Source organism: Simochromis diagramma, unplaced genomic scaffold (genome assembly GCF_900408965.1).
Source record: "Simochromis diagramma unplaced genomic scaffold, fSimDia1.1 OVJJ01000361.1, whole genome shotgun sequence".
NCBI classification, from domain to species: domain Eukaryota; kingdom Metazoa; phylum Chordata; class Actinopteri; order Cichliformes; family Cichlidae; genus Simochromis; species Simochromis diagramma.
Window position 1 is genome coordinate 14852686 of NW_024386860.1, and position 17629 is coordinate 14870314.

Consider the following 17629-nt stretch of genomic DNA (forward strand, 5'->3'; position numbering starts at 1 on the left):
CTAACGTAACAGGGAAATTCTGCATACTTGTCACTAATGAGGTAGGTCACACAACTTCAACATTAATGCACAACTCCGCTAGCTCACCAGAGCTACTTCACAAGGAATGTGCTACTGTGCTCAGAGCTCATAGCCCTTTTTACTCTTCAAGTGTAACTCATCAGATCATTCTCTAGGCAGAACATTAGACTACAGAGAGGCAGCTATATCAGAGCCAAAATTTGTTTTACACATTTTAAAAAAAAATAAGTACACCAGTAATTGGGGTAAAAAGAAAAAAGCTGCATATGGTACCTGACAATCAGCCAATGCCCGGAAGAAACTTTGCCTGACACAAAAAATGATTTGACTTAAGAATAATGGGCTGATTAACTTCATTCATTTCAATCTGTCTGCTTGACAGTTTACAATCATAAATGTCTGTGTTTTACTTACTTTTGTAAGTGAAATAAAAGTGACAGGCATCTTTGTGTCATATCTTTATTTTAATGATCAATAACTTATTCTGGCAATCTTATCGATTATTTGTTTCAGTTGTTTTTCCACCTTTAAATTGATCTATATGCCACATTTTTCACTTCCGGGAACCATGAGACCACTTGCTGATGTGGCCCATAGTACTTGTCATCTGACGCCTCACAGGCGTGTTTGTACTGTGGGGTCACATCCATGAACGAGGGTCAAGCCTCCATCATCATCACCACTGACATGGGACACTAGTCTGGGTTAGAGGTTGACTCTCTCAGAGGACCGAGGTATGCATGGCATGCCAACAGAGCAGGGGATCAACACCAGCTCAGGTGAAATTCACCATGCTTGGTAAAGCTGCCCACTCAGTTGTTATTGAAGAGACTTAGTTTCCTGCCTGCATGCTACACTAGTCAAGGCTGGAGGTCATCTCATTCAAAGAACTGAGGAATGTGAAGCACGTCACATCCACACACTACTCCATAATAACTATCGTGCTGCATTGAGAAAAGAGGGCACCCATTTAGTTAAGAGGGAAAATCTATTAGAATTTGACAAATGGAAGTAACACTGCCCCAGCTGCTGAGGCAGGAGTAGTCACTTAAGTTAACCAAAGCAGAATGAGCCTGTTTTGCCTCAATATACAGGAAAAGCAGGCCTTTCTTATCACAGAGTGTTTCAAACACTAGCTTGACAGAGCGTGGTTAGGAGTGTGTTTTCTACAAAAACACGGGGGCTACAGAAAAAGTAGTATTCTTTCAGCAAAAAAGAAAAAGTGCACTGCTGGCCTGTGAAAGCATACTGCTACAGAAAACCGGCCACAGGGTCAATATTTGGCAGGAGAAGCAGCCAGTTAAATAAGGTTTAGTCAGTGAAGCACTGGGTGCTACCTAAACTCTCATATGCTCCTTCACTGCATCTCCATATCTCTTCCAAAGATCAACTGGGCATGACATGAAACAACATAAGGCCAGGCTCTGCTATCCATGTGCAAGGCAGCATGGTGAGGTTTAGCATATGTTCAGAGTACATGCATCTATGTATGGAGTGAGAGTCAGTCTAAGCAACACCTGACCATTTCTCTCGCGTGGCTTCTCCTGGGAGTGACGTGGCCGCTGTTATAACTAAAATCAGGTCTTTCTGCCAATTCTCTCCTTTCAAAAGAGCAAATAAAGTAAAGGAGCCAGTATTTCACTCGAGCCTCTTTATGACTGCATAACTGCACTTAAAGATGGGCTTAATGCATAAAACCTCCTTCAAAGCAAGTGCCAGCCTGACTCCAGACTTACTTGTTACCCACCCCAAAAAAAATAATATGCGATCACATTTTAGCACATTTAATGGCATGACTATACACCACACAGTGACAACATAAGTTAGGCTATCAAGACAAGTCATCCTGAATCAAACGCACGTGGTGAGCATTTGTTGACCCAGCACAGACAAAGTTGCTGAAAATCTTGTTTTTACCTCTGGAAACTGGAGAGTCTGGGGGGCAAGACGACTCCTTATTTTCGGGGGACAGTCTTTGCTTAGCATTTGCACTTCCTGAACTGAGTGTCGGACTGGAGGGGGGGCTGGAGCCCCGGCTGTGGCTCGTGGTTCCTCCGCACAGGGTCTGTGGCCGCGTGGGACTGCTCTGACCCGCACGAAGGAGCTGGTAGGGCACAGTGGCACGGATGGGGTGCAAACGGCAGCTGTTGTTGTTGAAGGAGCCGGGGGAGCCCGCATTGCTGCGTCTGACCCTCGGCTGCTGAAGCGAGTTGCTGGGGGCTGACATCCTCAAAGTGACTGTAATTCTTATCGCAGTGAGAAAAAAAAAACCACGTACTGCCAAAGTTGCTGTTTTTCTGCAGAAGGAGATGTTGGTGGGGAGAATGGGATGGGGTGGGGGCGGTAAGATAAACATTAGCTTGTTAGCAAAAAACAAAACAAAAAAACAAAAACGTTAGCTTCCTTTAAAAAAATCAGCTCATTCGTTCGAAGAAAAAAGTAGGTCAAAGACGTATTATTACGGGATAAACTTACCTGTTAGATACTAACAAATGCCGTCGTAAGCTGCAAACATAACATGGGCAACTTTAAAAGTTGTTTTGTAATACTTCTCATTACGTTTAATTCGTGTTTTCCAGCTCTCTCTGCGTCTTCCCCATCCTGTCCACTCACTCTAAATGACAGTTCTTTCTACCAGACTACTGGCTGCTGCCTGTGGGCGGAACACAACGCTCAATTCCGAGCGTATGATTGGACACTGGGGGTGTACAGTAACGACGCTGATTGGTCCAAATTTATATTCTCAGCCAATTATATCTGTAAATATTTTATCGGTACATTATTATTATTATTATTATTATTATTATAATTACATACAGCATATAGCTCCAAAATAAATAATAAAACTTTGAACTAATAAAAACTTGTAAAATGACTTCATGACATTATTCATTATTTTGTCAGCTTCAGATGTAATTTCACACTGAGGTGAATGGCTTTTCCTGCAGGCATCCTCTGCACCTCTTTACAGGCAGTGAAAAATTAGTCACCAATTTCAGCTCCACAGGAAATTTGGACCACCTCATACCACAAAGTCTATATTTATTAGCTGTTGTCCCTGTATGACTCACTTAGCTCCTTATTTTATTGTATTTAGATTGTTTTGCAATCGAGATTTTTTTTTTTTTGTTCTACTTTCTATTTAACTGGCAATATGAGAAGATATTTCGATACATTTTGTCACATTGTATTGCTTTATTGAGCTACTTCACATCATTTAGTTTGTCACACGATGTGTTTAATGTTTTTTGCATTAATAAAGTAAAACCCAACCAGTTTATCCCAGCCTCATTTAGTGCACCGTCCACTAATCCAGAACCACCTTGCTTTGAGGAAACAGTGCTAAACACTGCAGCACCATACCTGTTAATCTCATTTATCAAGCGGTTTCCCTTTTGCAGAGGACTGGAAAGTTTATATCTATATTTGATTTTAAAAAAACATATATATTTATACGAATCAACTCTGAGCGGCCTTGACCTTGTTTCACCTACTTTCCTTGTCTCTGTTAATGATACTGTGCATAAGTGACTTGAGAGCTTGCTTATGTGACTTGACTCAGGTCAAATTCCTTTTATGCTTAAAGATATTTGGCAAATGAATGTGTGTGGTGAGACGGTTGGTCATCTGTTCCTTTTCCAATGGCAGAATCTCACTCTCAAACTTCAGGCCAGCTCCAGATGACAAAACATCTTTATTCCATGACAACTGGCCAAACTACATTTGTTATGTTTAGAAACATAAAAGTGAAAGTTCCAGAAAAGCAGCCAACTTTGAATGGAATTATTTGTGTGCAAGCTCTTGTTTAGAAAATCGGGATGCTCAAAATCTATTGTTTTTTTTTTTTCTTTCTCACCATCTTCCTGAATGCACAGATTCTGTGGGAGTTCCCATGGGAGAATAATGAGTGACTCAATGAACAGAAAGAGTGAGCATGTGACAGAAAACCCACGCTAACTGCGTCTATGAAACATAATAATGTAAAAATAAGCCATATAAGGTTATGGAAAAACACCCCCATTCAGCAGTGCTCTAATTTGTCAGTCAGAATTTATTTCAAAGGGAAAACACAAGAAACAGTGAAAGGATGAAATTCCAGCCAATCTGTTTTTCGGGATGCTACACGACTTGCCAATTTGTCAGCTCCACTCCAAAACAGTTCACAAAAGGGCACGCAGACTTATAAACCTCCCACACTGAGAAAAAGATTCTGGTGAAAGCAGCATACAGTAGTTCCTGTGCCCCCCTCCCATCACCATCACCACCTCCTCCTCCTCCTCCTCACTCCATGACTAAGTGATTTAGCCAGCTCTAGTGCAGACCGCCTCTCACTTACAATGCCTCCTTGGGTTAGTGACTGTGCGGGGAGGGTGGCAGAGAAAGAGAGAAAGCCCATTTACAATGTGGTTTACACACAGCCGCTCCCCCCACCACAGACAGCGCCCATCCTTGGATTGATGTGTGGTATGCATAGTTTTTGGGTGCAATTTGGACACCAGAGGGAGAGAGAAAGAAAGAGAGGGCAAGTGTGTGTGCACAGGGTGCAGGAGGGGGTGTGCAAGGCTCGGGCTCTGTTCGCTCGCCCTCTCTTTGAGTCAATAGTGTTCCGGCAGCTGAGGTTCTTTATGAGGGGAACAATCTGGAGGGTCTTGTCAGAGTGCCGAGCAGCTGCTGTTTTCTGGGGCGCTTCTTTCATAGACCACAGGCCTGGAGTGGGCTGGTGAATAAAGACGCACCCTCCCCACACTCTCCGCCTCACCCATCACCACTCCTACTTTCTCCAATTCCTCATCCTCCCCTAGCCACCCCACCCGCACTGCCCCTGCCCTCCACAATGCCAGATGCAGAGTGGCAAAGAGGAACATGAAGAGAGCAAGAAGACTGTTATTGTGTGCTAAACTCCCCACCGTCACCCGGGGTACCGTCCTTTACCCCGAACAATGCTTTGATGAGGTATGTGAATATCCTTTGTAACACAGACGTTATACAGTACAGCGTATTAAAACAAGAGCCAACAAATGTAGCTCAGACATATTGGCACCTGTGATTACATCTTTACATTCTGATGTGTGAGTGGAAAACTTTTTTTTTGTAAGAGATCACTATAAATCACAAGATTCCTGATTCAGGCTAAACTGGAAGAGGCTGAATGCAACAGAGCCTCTTGTGTTTGATTTTCATTAGCAGAACATCGAGTGTGCATTCGCTCCCTTTCGGTCATTGATTCAATTAGTCAGATCAGTCACACACACTGCCTCCCTTCTTAATACAGGGCTCAGTTACAATGTTACATTCACTAGACTATATAACTTAACATCATTTCATTCTATTCAATTCAAGCAGCCCGTTTAGAAAAGGACATCGCTGCCACCGTCGCCCCATTGTTGGCTGCCGATTGCAGAGGTGAACCTGCTGGTGTTTGGCCTCAGTTCCTGACAGGCATCTCCTGTTTAGCTGCTGTCTGAAGGCACAAGATTCCCTGTAGTGTCCAGCTGCATGCATTTACACGTACACGCTGACACTGGGCACTCTGTGTGGTCTCTGTAACACACATATGAAGGTCGGTTAAAACAAAACATGCAGGTAAGTGTACAAAAGCTAGTGTAGAGTTTGCACAGCTCTCTCAGCTCAGAGAAAACAGAAGAGCACAGCATGTCTGTCTTTCTGGATTTTTGATAATGAAACTGTGGTTTGGAGCATGTGGAACAAATTCCTGTAATTTTACTTTTAAATGTAATTTTAAATAAAGCAGTGAAAACACTGAAACTGGTATTACATTTGTAGTAGGAGATAACAGCAGGCAACTTTTTGAGGAAAACTAGAAAAAGCAGTGAAACATGCATTAGGCACGAAAATGAGAACAGGTTGTGGTGCAGGAGGCATAAATACACAAAGGACCAGAAGAAGAACATATTAGGTGTATGAGGTACACATTTACCCTTACAGTTAAGTAACAGTTAAAAAAAAAAAATTAAGTTCAGAACAAAAACTTTGCTTTTCATAATAATCACTGCACTGCAGACACTTAGCCTACAGGTTCCAACACGGTAGTGCAACAATCCTACGCCAGAGCTAATTTCAGTGACCAGTAACTTCTGTCCTAGTCTTCGTCAATGACCATTTTCTTCTGACAAAAAAAAAAAAAAACAACAACTAAAAAAAAAAACAAAAAAAAAAAAACAAGGCGACAACTAAATAATAATTTTTAAAAAACTAATGCACGAGGGAGCAGGCTCAAAAAATTGTGGTAATGTAAGCTGCTCTTGTTCGTATTTGCGCTGTTGTTCGTCCTCCAGGTTAGCTCCCCTGGCAGAGAAGACAGAAATCACAATATGCACAGACTTGGTTTCACTCAAATACAAAAACACAGTTAAAAACAATGAAAAACTAACAGAACTGTTGTTTGTGCTTCTGTACGTTAGCCTTGTTTTCGTTGCTTCGTTTGGGTTTTTTTTTTGCTTCTTCCTCTTCATGGTGAAATCTGCCATTGTTCCCTTTCTTGTTAAAGCCAAATTTTAACCACACAGCATTCTACCTATTCATAGTGTCTGAGCAACTTCTGCCTTCAGTAAATTCCAGCAATCTTTTACACCACACAGCCGAAGAGCTATACAAGGGGAACAAAGACTAAAATAAAATTTGGTTTCCAGTGTAATGCGAGATTTATTTCTAAATTATTTTGCTCACACCGAGTATCTATTAGAGCTGTTAAAAAGTGAACTGCTTAGCTCAGAAGTTAGTAGGTTCAGGCATCCCCTTCAGATCATCTGCCTCAATAACTGCATTTAAATCTCCACTGAAGCCAAATTTATACTAATGTCGGTCTACGTCTAAGTTATTAACTGTGTCTTTTGTTGAATCTTTGTCTGCCCCCTTGTAATCTGTAATAACATTTTCTAAGTTGTTTCTAGGATGACTTCCTTTTTTCTTTTTCTTTTTTTTAAAATCACATGCTGTGCACCACTTTGGTCAATGCCTGTTTTGTAAATCTGTTACATAAATAAATTGACCCGACTTGCTTAAGTGCTGCATATCTTTCAGCATTCATTTAATTTTTCTACCTCTTTTTTTGGCTATGATTGATTTTGTAAAAGTACTTCATATGACACAATGCAAAACTTCTTAGCAAACTTTAAGAGAGACTGTTCCGAGGTTATTTATTGTTTATGTTAAAGAAATAAAAACATGAACTTCAGCAGCAGATGCGTCTGAAGAGTTTCTGAGCACATGCATCCCTCCTACCTGAACCAGCTGAGCATGTGGCCAGCATGGCCACCATGTCGACAGTTGTGACACCAGGTAAACCAGTTATTAAACTGAGCCAGTTTGTTCTCCCTTGTCAGGTCCACTTTTTCATCTGATTTACCAGTTACTGCAAAAAAACAAAAAAGAAATAAAATATCAGTAAAGTTATAATGTTATCCTATTATGAGCAATAAGGAGAAAAGGCTTGACACTAAATGTCCAGGTGCTACCTGTGCTTAAATGCAGATCAAAGTCCACACATTAACTCAGGTAAATGCTCAGTTAAGTGTTACAGCCACTTAAGCTGCTCCAAGATGTGTGCCTGTTACTGGAAATATCAGCTGAGCATCTGTCCACATAGTCCAGTTTACCTTGGCAATTGGAAACAGGTGTGCCCATGTTCATGAGGCAGAGGGCACAGCGTGGCAGCGGTTTCCTGCAGCCAGGGCAACTTGTGACTTTTGACTTGGTGGGTGAGCCGCTGACACCATATTGGCTGAAGCCGCGGCCTTGGTGAGGTATTGTGGAGCAGCTGTAGGAGATGGACTTCCCACAGAAGTTGCAGCTCACAAACACCTGCCAAAGAACAAACACAAAGGTCGGCTGATAAGACCCGGTGAACATGAAGGTAAAACCAACAGCCGCATGCAGACCAGCTGTCTGGATTTTATTTTTAAGGAAGAGTGAGATAAGTACTTGATAATACAGCAATAATTCCAACAGGCGTAAGAGTGATTATTGGAATTTCAGCAATGCAATGAAGCACTGCCAAGATTTAGCTTAGATGTAATCACATGTTAAAAACCCTTTAATACCAGAATCTATTGAAAAAAAAACATTAATTACTTAAAAAAAAAATCAACCAATGTGGAGTATGCATAGTATCAGGAACAGATTTCTCCAATACAAAAGGAGAAACAGCACAGACTATACTGACTATACCAGCAGGTTTTATGACAAGAAACTGAGAGGAGAGCTGTGGGTGTTATGAGCTTGGTACAAACTCTACTTGTAGTGTAATAAACAGCACAAACGTCCTACTTTCATATAAGGGTAGTTGTACGGAATACAGTAAGAAACAAGAACAAACACAGAAACAAGACAGACTGCTTTGAGCGTGCAGGTGCTGGATCAAGTCACGTGATTTTATGACAGGACACTTTAACACTGTTTTACTGAGAGAATAAAAACGTATCAAATTTCACCTCTAACGTTTTTTTAACTAAACAACAACAACAACTGTACGGTGATGAAATATGTCAATGCTGGTACTAATATCAAATTTATAAAAACTGGCATTTCATGGGTTGACAATAGCTTTAACCCACTTCATCTTTTAAATCTTCCTGAAACAAAGCAAAGCGACTGAGTCGATTCTTTGGGATGACACTATAGTGCCAAAAAAAGACTGTAACCATCCTCCAATCGGGGGATGTACAACTTGTCCTGTCCCTCCATGGTTGAAGTCTGTAAAGTCCAAACAGCAAAATGCAGAAGTGACAGAATCGACTGTTCCTGTAATGGCTGTGGTTGCTCTAAAATCAAGTACTAGTTCTATCTTAAAATGTACAAAAAAGCCAGGAAAGCCTGGTTTTTACAGATAGTTTTACCTTAACAACAACTGTAAAGTGGGTGTTTTACTAGTCTGTTAGCGTGAATTTCAAGACTTCAAAATACACAAGTCCAAAACCACGAATCAGGTCAATGTGGCTACTTCCATCATTCATATACAGTCTATGTTAAACTGTTATCATTTTCAGATAATATAATGTCACCACGGAATCAGTCAATAACTTGATTTTGTGATGAACCACTACACCACATTCTTTCCCTTCACATCTCAATGCACAGTTGGAGATGGCACTCCCTCTCTGGTTCTTGCAGTTTTTAGCATATTTCAAACCCATGCATTGAGCGGTTGGAATCTGAGATGTGGGTGAAGTTACACTACATCGATTTCAGCGCTAAAATCACCTGGGCTAGTGGTTTGGAGCTGGGGTCCAGCTTGCCTCTGTGGATATCAAACTCAGCTCGTTTGTGCCAGAATCTCCAAGCGTCCAGCAGGTTGCGGTAGTTTTCAATCCAACACTGGACTCGAGGGTCTTTCAGCACTTCGCCCGGAGAACCCTGTAGAGAGAGATTATTTAGGCTTGTAAGACATTTCAACTTCAGCGGGGGTTCTGCTTGGGAAGGCAGCCATGCCCTTTCTTCTCATCTCTACTAGTTAAATATGTATGTGAGGTACGACATTTCTGTAGCTGTAGGCAGCTTTTGTCTTTTCACAAGCAGGTTAGAACAAGAAAATAAAATGAAGAAAACCCAGAGAGCTGTTTTACAGCATGAAAGGTTACAGACCTGTTCAGCCACTTTGATGTCTCTAGTGTTACTGTACCAGAAACAAGTGCACAGCAGCAAGCAGCTCCACCGAGGCTGTTACTTGTATTGTTACAGTAGGTGTTAGCTGTGAACTTTCACAAACAAAGAGGCAAGTTTTAGCATGTGCACTGATCTTTCAAAGGGTATGGTCAGACAGACAGCTCCTTTCTCTTTATTTGATGCACTCTAGTGTTTGTTTAATTATGGGAGTAGTTCACAACAGCCAGAATGAGAAAATTAGAATGAGGGCAGCATAGTTTTTAGACACAGTGGCAGCTTTCACATATGCACTGCAGGGACAGGGTTGCACTCGAGAATGCAAAAGTCCGATCATATCAGACTATCTGATGTGTGGTTATATTTCAGGGCATTCACCACTGCCTCCTTTGTGCTACTCAGCTTCCATAACTAAACCACATGTAGTACTTATGACACATGTAGTACTTATGCAAAAAAACATCCAATTCTGGATGTTTTTGCATTCATATTAGTGTTTCTCAAACAAACTCTGTGAGAGCAAACCATCCAAGTATGATGCAAGAAATTAACACCATCTATCATTAATTTACTACACATGCTCGTATTTTGAAAGTTCAGTCACTGCCAACCATCTTGCTCTGAAATATCCTCCTTCCAGCTGGTGGGCCACTCTGACCAGGCCAGCAGGTGGAGAGCTGGTTGACATACACCGACATAAAGCTAACTTGACAGCAGAACAGAATAAGAACTAACATCGCCAACTGCAGTCCAAAAAGGTGGAACTGAATTTTTTGACACAAAATAGTTGAAAATTAAAATATGCAAAATGCAAAATAGAAAGAGAATAAATTGTGAGAATAAATTTCCGTACAACAATCAGAGCGCAAATCTGTGCCAAAAGCTATTTGCTCAGTCTGACGTACTTGTGTGTACTGGTTTATTTTGCTTTGTGCATCTGTGTGTGTGTATTATTTGTCTGGCTGACAGAGCTACTGTTCATCTTGACAAGGAAACTCATACAATAGAGGCTCATTCTCAAATCTCATGTGCCCTCTCCATTCTAAGCAGGTTTGTGTGAATGAGTGTAAAAATAAGCAGTTCTGTGTAATTTGTCTCTGTACCTTCAGCATGCAGAAGCTGGCAGTCTGGACGTCACCAGTTCGGTCCACATAGCTCTCCATAAGATCCACGCCATCTTTAGTTAGTCCCGTGAGCAGAATGCCCTCCAGGTTGCCCGCCTCCTTCATCTCAAGGGTTAGTCTGTCGATGTATCGTGGCAGCTGCAGCAGAGATCCAAAGTTAGCAAACAGCGATATATTCAGACTATATCTGCTGCTGAAAGCTTCACTCTGCAGTTACCTGTGCATCGTTGAGAAACATACAGGCAAAGGCCACTCGGTCTCTCACAGCCACGCTGCTCTCATACTGAAACACAAACAAAGAATCATATCTTCCCTTTTAATATCTGTCTCTCTGTCACTATTTGGAGGGGGGTGAAGCTTCAGTATAGTGGATACTTTTTACATTAAAGAGTCAAAGTCTTCCTACTGAAACTGGCACAGAAAACTGCGTTTGTGACCCTGTTCTGACCCACAGTGCTGCGAGAAACAAATCATCTGTGACAAATAATCAATTCTCAAAGCAAAGATGGCAAGAAACAAAGTCAAAGTGACTGCATAAATCCTCTTATCACTTTCTGCCAGGAAAAGGTCTACAGACATAAATAACAGTGAGAGGAGCCAGAGGCCAGAATCTGAGCAGCTGCAGGAGGAAAAAAGCAGAAACCAACACTGTGTTCTGGGCACAGACTCCTTTTTCATAGAGGTGTTTTATGACGGAAACGTAAAACATATCTTTTCCTGTGCACCTGAGGATTTTCCCACTAAACACCACTGGAGTATTACCCGAGTATTCATCACTGCGTTAAGAATGCCTGACCGCTTTTATGAAGTGGGAACAAAAGGGCCACTGTTGAGAAAAGTGTGCTTAGAAAAAAAAAAAAAGTTTTTTTTTTTTCTAGCGTTCAAATGTTCGTGATATTAAAGAGATCCAATACCAGCACGCCATCGTAGGCTCCAGGCTCACTGGTGAGAAAGGCAAACATGATGCAGAGGTAGGGGTTCTTCAGCTGCAGCCTCAGAGAGCTGCACATCTCTCTCCACAGGGACGACTTTTCGTCAGTGTAGCCTGACAGAGCCATGGCAACCACATTCAGGTTCAGGTCACCTGTGAGTAATATGAAGTGAAAGAAGCAGATTTATTTACAGTCTGTAGTCTTCACTGTAAGAGCAGCACATCTGAAAAAGAGGATGAAGCTATTTTCACAAATGAAGCCAGATTAATGTTGGAAAAAACATGTCAGAATATTTTCCACAGTTGTCCTTTCGCACATGTAGCACCCAGCAGGAAGTAATCTGCTTCGGACACATCCTCACTACTGGAAATGTTCGGCTCAGTTTAGGGGTAGAGCTTGCAGAAAGCAGAACACTTGACACCCACTCATTGGACACAAATGGACAAAACATTGGGAAGCTGGCAGGTTAGGTCCATTTAAACTCTACTCTTACTGCAGTGGGCATTTTAGTTGTCATACATGAGGTAATATGTAAAAGTGCTCACGGCTGCAGTGCATGTGTGAAAAAGGTTATGGCAGCTGTTCAAGGTGATGTTTTATTGCTTGGAGGGGGAAAAAAAGTGTCCTACTTTTCTTTTTTTTAAGGTTAACCTATCCAAAACCAGCTCCATATCCCTTTTGTTATACCGTGCGCTTTAGTTCAAATTTAAACTGCAATTTCTTGCTAAAGAAAAGAACTTTTAATGACTTTGCCTCCCAACGTAAGACCTATCATAAACCCTAACAGAAGTCTCTATACAACACAGTTTTTATTACATATTATTACCTCTAGATATATGACCGGGTGAGGCTCGGAAAATACCTAACTGAACTACTCTGGTATAACAAAATGTTGGTTTAAGGTTGTACATTGGAATCAATACATTGTAAGTTAGAGCTGCAACGTTGAAAGTCCTGAGATGGCTCTGTTGACACATCTTATCTAATGAATCACTCTGTCAGTCTTACTCAGGAAGCACTCATTAGTGCACACAACAGAAAAGCGTTTGACCTACATTGGTGTAATTTTTTTCCTCAGTTAAGGCGTGTGTAAACAGCAGCCTTCTCTCTCCATTTTCATTAAACTTGTGTAAAAAGTGTAAAAAACGTGTTTCCTGCTGTTACATTAATGAAATTCCCCTTTTTTCAAAGACTTCATTTCATTTTTCAAGAGTTTGCTTGATGTCGAACACAATTTTCATCAATAACTGCTTGTTCAAATTAAACAAGCCAACATGGAAGTAATAGAAAAGCTGTGATTAGGATTTTATCATTGTTTTCTTACATTTTAAAGACCAAACAATTACAATTACATATACTTGATACATGTACAGTTATGTAGTCTGTCTAAAGTATCTCCCCTTATTAAATTACTTTCTCTCACCTTCCTCTCATCCCTAAAAGCTCACCTTTCTCTGCCATGGCTCCCTTGTTGAGGATCTGGATTGCTCGCCGGATGTCCAGGTTGAACAGAGCGACAGCAGCCGCCCGCTCCCACTCGTGTTCCTGTTCCAGTGATCGCAGGAAGTTCTCCACATCTGTGTCAGTCCCCCTGCTGATCCAGCCACAGAGCCGCAAGGCAAGGCAGCGCTCCTCGCTGTGGTACCGCGGCACATCTGTCTGCCGGTCCGAGCCACTCCAACACCTGCGGCTTTCGGTTGTCCCTTTGGGACCACAAACGCAGGAAGTCAGTTTTTCAGTGTATGAAATTTCAAATAAACACAGTTACTGTGAAGTGTCCTGTGGCACAGACAATCAGTTGGTTATTTGTTTTACCTGAGGTTGTCTTGACAATGTTCTTAATCCCAGAATAAACCACAGACTGTACGTTCCCCTGAAGTTTTAGCTCCATATCCTCCGCACACTGTTTCATATGTGATACTTGCATAGGAAACAGTAACAGTGTGCAGTCCATGCAACATAATACAGGCACATAACAAGGCATCTACAACATTAATCATTAATTATTTTTGTCCTTTGAACAAGGACAAAAATAAATAATGTGTTAATATTTTTACTATGGTTATAAATCGTTTTCATTCATTCATTTTTTTCCTAGTTATTCAAGCCTTGCCTAGAGTGACATTATGTCCCACCAGGGGGCGCTGCCCCACATTTTAATCTGTCACCATCTGAGGATGTTCAGAAGCATTCAATGTATTTAACCTCCTAGGACCTGGCGTCCACATATGTGGACATCACATTTTGGGTTATTTAGACCAAAATGCTCAATTTTGCTCTACAAGGGCCTGATATCCACTTACGAGGACGTTATACTGCTACTGTTCTATCAAAACTTTAAAGGAATATCCTCATATGTGGAACTCATTTTTCTTAGAAACAAAAATTAGGTAAAAAAATTAATGAAAATCTGGTAATTCTTTGTTTTTACATTCATCAGGTCCCAATCAGCCCAAATATCAAAGAGAAATTAAAAATGCATGCCGTGGCAGAGTTCGGGTCTTAAGAGGTTAAAGGCAACCAAAAATGATTCAAAACCTAATTAATCAGTGAATCAACATTAATAACTCAATTTGGAAGTAATTTTACAATCCTTTTTGACTTTCTTGCCAAATGTTCGATAAGAAGATTGAAAGCTCTCGAAAGGTGTTATTATGCCCATTATAGGCTTCATATGATAACTTTTTTAAACGTTGAATTCTTTACTCAACTAAATTAAAAGGTTACATTTTGATGTAATAATAATAATAATAATACAAATCTCTACTCTATATAGTCTTTAGAGGAGAAACCTTCAGATGAGGAGAACCATCATCGGAGCAATGAAGCACTTCACTGCTGCTTTGTAAAGTAATAAAAATAACCTGCCCTGCATACAGTTTCAACAGGTGGCTGACTGTTTGTCTCTGCCATTAAACAGATTATCAATAAGCCATCGTGCAGATATTTCCATCATTTCATCACCTGAAAGGATATAGAACAGATCATGCCATAAAGACTTAAGTTGGGGATCCTTCCCACCCGCCAGCAAATGGTTCCTCCACACCTGGACGGTATCATGTCCGTACCTGGACTGAGCCCTTTCCCTCATTTTAGTAGCAATGTCTTTCTCGATCAAACTCTCCACTCCCTCAGCTGAATCCTCAACACACTCGTACAAGTGTCTGCCACACGCCCACATGAGAGAAGTCGTGGAGCTCCATGCCAGTGAGATACGTTCAAACACCGTGAAGTCAGTCATGACACGGTTGGTTGCTGACACCACCACCATGCGGTTCTGGGAGGACTGGTGCCAAGCAAAGCTGCCAATCTGACTTTCACAGGGCTGCACACTGCGCTCAATGATGGTGGGCTCCGTCTCATCACCTATGGGCGTGGGAGTGTGCTGCATGTCGTACAGGCGGATAATGTTGCTGTCACGTGTCAGCGTGGCCAGTAGGCCAGTACGGGTTGGACACCATGCCACCTGAGAACAAAATGCAGAATTTTATCAGCTATAATAAGACGACTTCTACTGAATAAGCATGCCCTGACTGAGCTTATATAAACCTTTTTAATGCATCTTAATCTTGTTTTTGATATCATTTATTCCCTCTTTTTTCATTTAAATGAAACAGGACTTGGTGATAACAAAAAAATAAGTAAAGAGTTTAAAATTATTTGAGCATTTCATCACTCTGTCTTTGAACATTTAGGCCAGGGGTGTCCAATCCAAGCCTCGATGGCCAGTGTCCTGTAGGTTTTAGATGTGTCCTTTATCCAACACAGCTGATTCAAATGGCTAAATTACCTCCTCAACATGTCTTGAAGCTCTCCAGAGGCCTGGTTATGAACTAATCATTTGATTCAGGTGTCTTGACCCAGGGTGATATCTAAAACCTGCAGGACACCGGGGCTTGAGGCCTGGAGTTAGACACGCCTCAATCAGGCGTGTCTATCTAAAATTGACAGGTTACAAACAAGCTGACATCTTATTTTCTAATAGAACCAGTGGTTCTCAGAATGTGGGGCATTGAGCAACTGCAGGAGAGGCATGGAATGACCAGAGGTCATTCCCTGAAAAATCAATCTGTGCCTCCCACTTGACCCTGCCAGAATCAGCTAACTGGTACAATAATGTTAGTATATGTAATGCAGCCACACAGAATAGTACCTTAATAGTAAGAAAATATTTTGCCAAGTTACAAACAAAAAAATTTCCAGCATCTTTGACCCTCATAACTTCATGAGAAAATGAGATAACCACATGAAAATTTCAGAGATAAAAAAAACACACAGTTTGTTTATTTTTAACTGCAATTGAATCAACTTTACACCCACTCATTGTCATGATTTTAGTTCCTTGAGTAAGTATTTTCAAATTCCGGGTTGTAAAATATGATCATGTCACATCATTTTTTGACACAGGAGTCACAGCCAGATAAGAAGCCATATGTCATATGCTATCACTTGTTTTTAAACCAGCCACTTGTCATGCTGACCTTTATTTCACTGAAACTGAACTTGCAAACTTTTTCGATGTTAATAAATGCAGAAGGCTGAACATTTACATGACCAATACACAAAGCTAGTATATTAGTGCATCCTTATTACTGTGGCCTTTAGTTCGTTTTCTAACAAACACCATCCTACCTTTGTGAGTGGCTTGGGCTGCTCCGTCAGTGTGAGCACAGGCTTCTCAAATTTCCTCAGATCCCAAATGGCCACCTGCCCCTCAAAGAAAGAGGCCACGCGGTCATGGAAGTGCGGGTCAACTGTCACACCTTGGATGGCTTTTGTGTTTACAAACGTTTTCTGACTCGTGTTTCTCAGGTCAAATATTGCCAGGTTCCTGTGCATGCCTGCCAGCAACAGCTTTGGGTCACGGAGCAGCCAGCAAAGCGAGAGGCAAGCATCATTCTGGCCCAACTCATACAATGGCTTGGTCACCACTGTGCTAGAGTCCAAATCGACAGATGAAAGGCGAATCTTCTCAGCTGCTACACTGGTCTCTGGGGACAACTTACTGCTGATGTCCCATATGAGGACAGAGAAATCTGCCCTGTGCTTGTCTAACCCAGCAGCCAACAAGTTGCTGTCCACGGGGTTCCAAGCTAAAGTGTTGCACTGGCGGGCGTGTTTGGGCACAAACTCTTTCCCCACCAGCTCTTTGCATGCAGAGTTGTGGCTCTGGCCCAAGCTGGTAAGCACAACTCTGCCGTTGGCTTGGCCAACGGCAAGTAAACACTCCGGCTCGTGCTTGGGGTACCAGGCCACACATTTCATATAAGGGGTGTCCGAGTTGATGGCCAGTAATGTAGCAGCAGTTTCCTCGGAGAGTGGTAGGGTGCCAGCCTTGGCTTCTGCGCTGCCCACAGGTCCGATCCGGTACAGTCCCAGTTCGGAGTCGCAGATGACGTAGCGGTCCGGGTGGTGGGGGGACCACAGGATGTCGGGTTTGGAACCGCTCATGATTCAGACGCTAGTAGGTTTTCAGGGAAGTTTAACCTCTCCAGCCTGGAAATACGGCAGATTATCACACAAATGAGCAAATGAACAAAGGTCAGAGACTGCGCAGAAATATTAGGCATCTCCGAGTGCAGTGGTCGAAAGGTGGACAACAGACAGCTCTGAGAAATCTTTTTAACATGTTAAAGTAATGATACACTGAACCAAACCGTCAATATAACCTGAGCTCTGTGTGGAAGTGTAGCACAGTTGGTTTGAATTTAACACCCAGCATGTTAAAAAGTTGCCGTGGGCAGTTATAGTACTACTTTTAAGTTTGTTGACATGCTAGCTAAACTAAGCTAATGCTAACAGGTAAAGGGAGAGCAAGCGCGTGACCGTTTCGCTCGCGCCAGTTTAACCAGCAGTCGAAAACATCTGTTTGAGCATTTCGAGAAGAGATTTTACTTACATAAACACAACAAAGACGACTTATAGGAATGCACG

The 17629-nt window shown here is 41.8% G+C and overlaps 2 protein-coding genes across 4 annotated transcripts in view; both read right to left on the reverse strand.

Moving 5' to 3' along the window:
- The window catches only part of LOC120732861 (glucocorticoid-induced transcript 1 protein), a 31239-nt gene extending 25563 nt beyond the window's left edge, over positions 1-5676 (reverse strand). For 2 of the 3 annotated variants that reach the window (XM_040030735.1, XM_040030734.1), the window contains exons 1-3: positions 5661-5671; positions 2497-2622; positions 1939-2318 (exon numbers count right to left, since the gene is read on the reverse strand). In XM_040030735.1, the coding sequence (XP_039886669.1) occupies positions 1939-2248 (310 nt within the window). In that variant the 5' untranslated portion in view covers positions 2249-2318; positions 2497-2622; positions 5661-5671. Of the gene's footprint in view, positions 1-1938; positions 2319-2496; positions 2623-5660 lie in introns of all 3 variants that reach the window. The other variant, XM_040030736.1, reaches the window with a different exon arrangement.
- Positions 4053-17169, reverse strand: mios (missing oocyte, meiosis regulator, homolog (Drosophila)). The gene is made up of 11 exons (XM_040030728.1): positions 16328-17169; positions 14672-15161; positions 13511-13609; positions 13144-13398; positions 11678-11847; positions 10981-11046; positions 10743-10901; positions 9241-9393; positions 7638-7842; positions 7264-7393; positions 4053-5562 (listed from the first exon to the last, which is right to left on the reverse strand). The coding sequence occupies exons 1-11, from the start codon at positions 17144-17146 to the stop codon at positions 5472-5474; spliced, it is 2637 nt and encodes an 878-aa protein (XP_039886662.1). The 5' UTR covers positions 17147-17169; the 3' UTR covers positions 4053-5471.
- Positions 17170-17629: the final 460 nt, after the last annotated feature.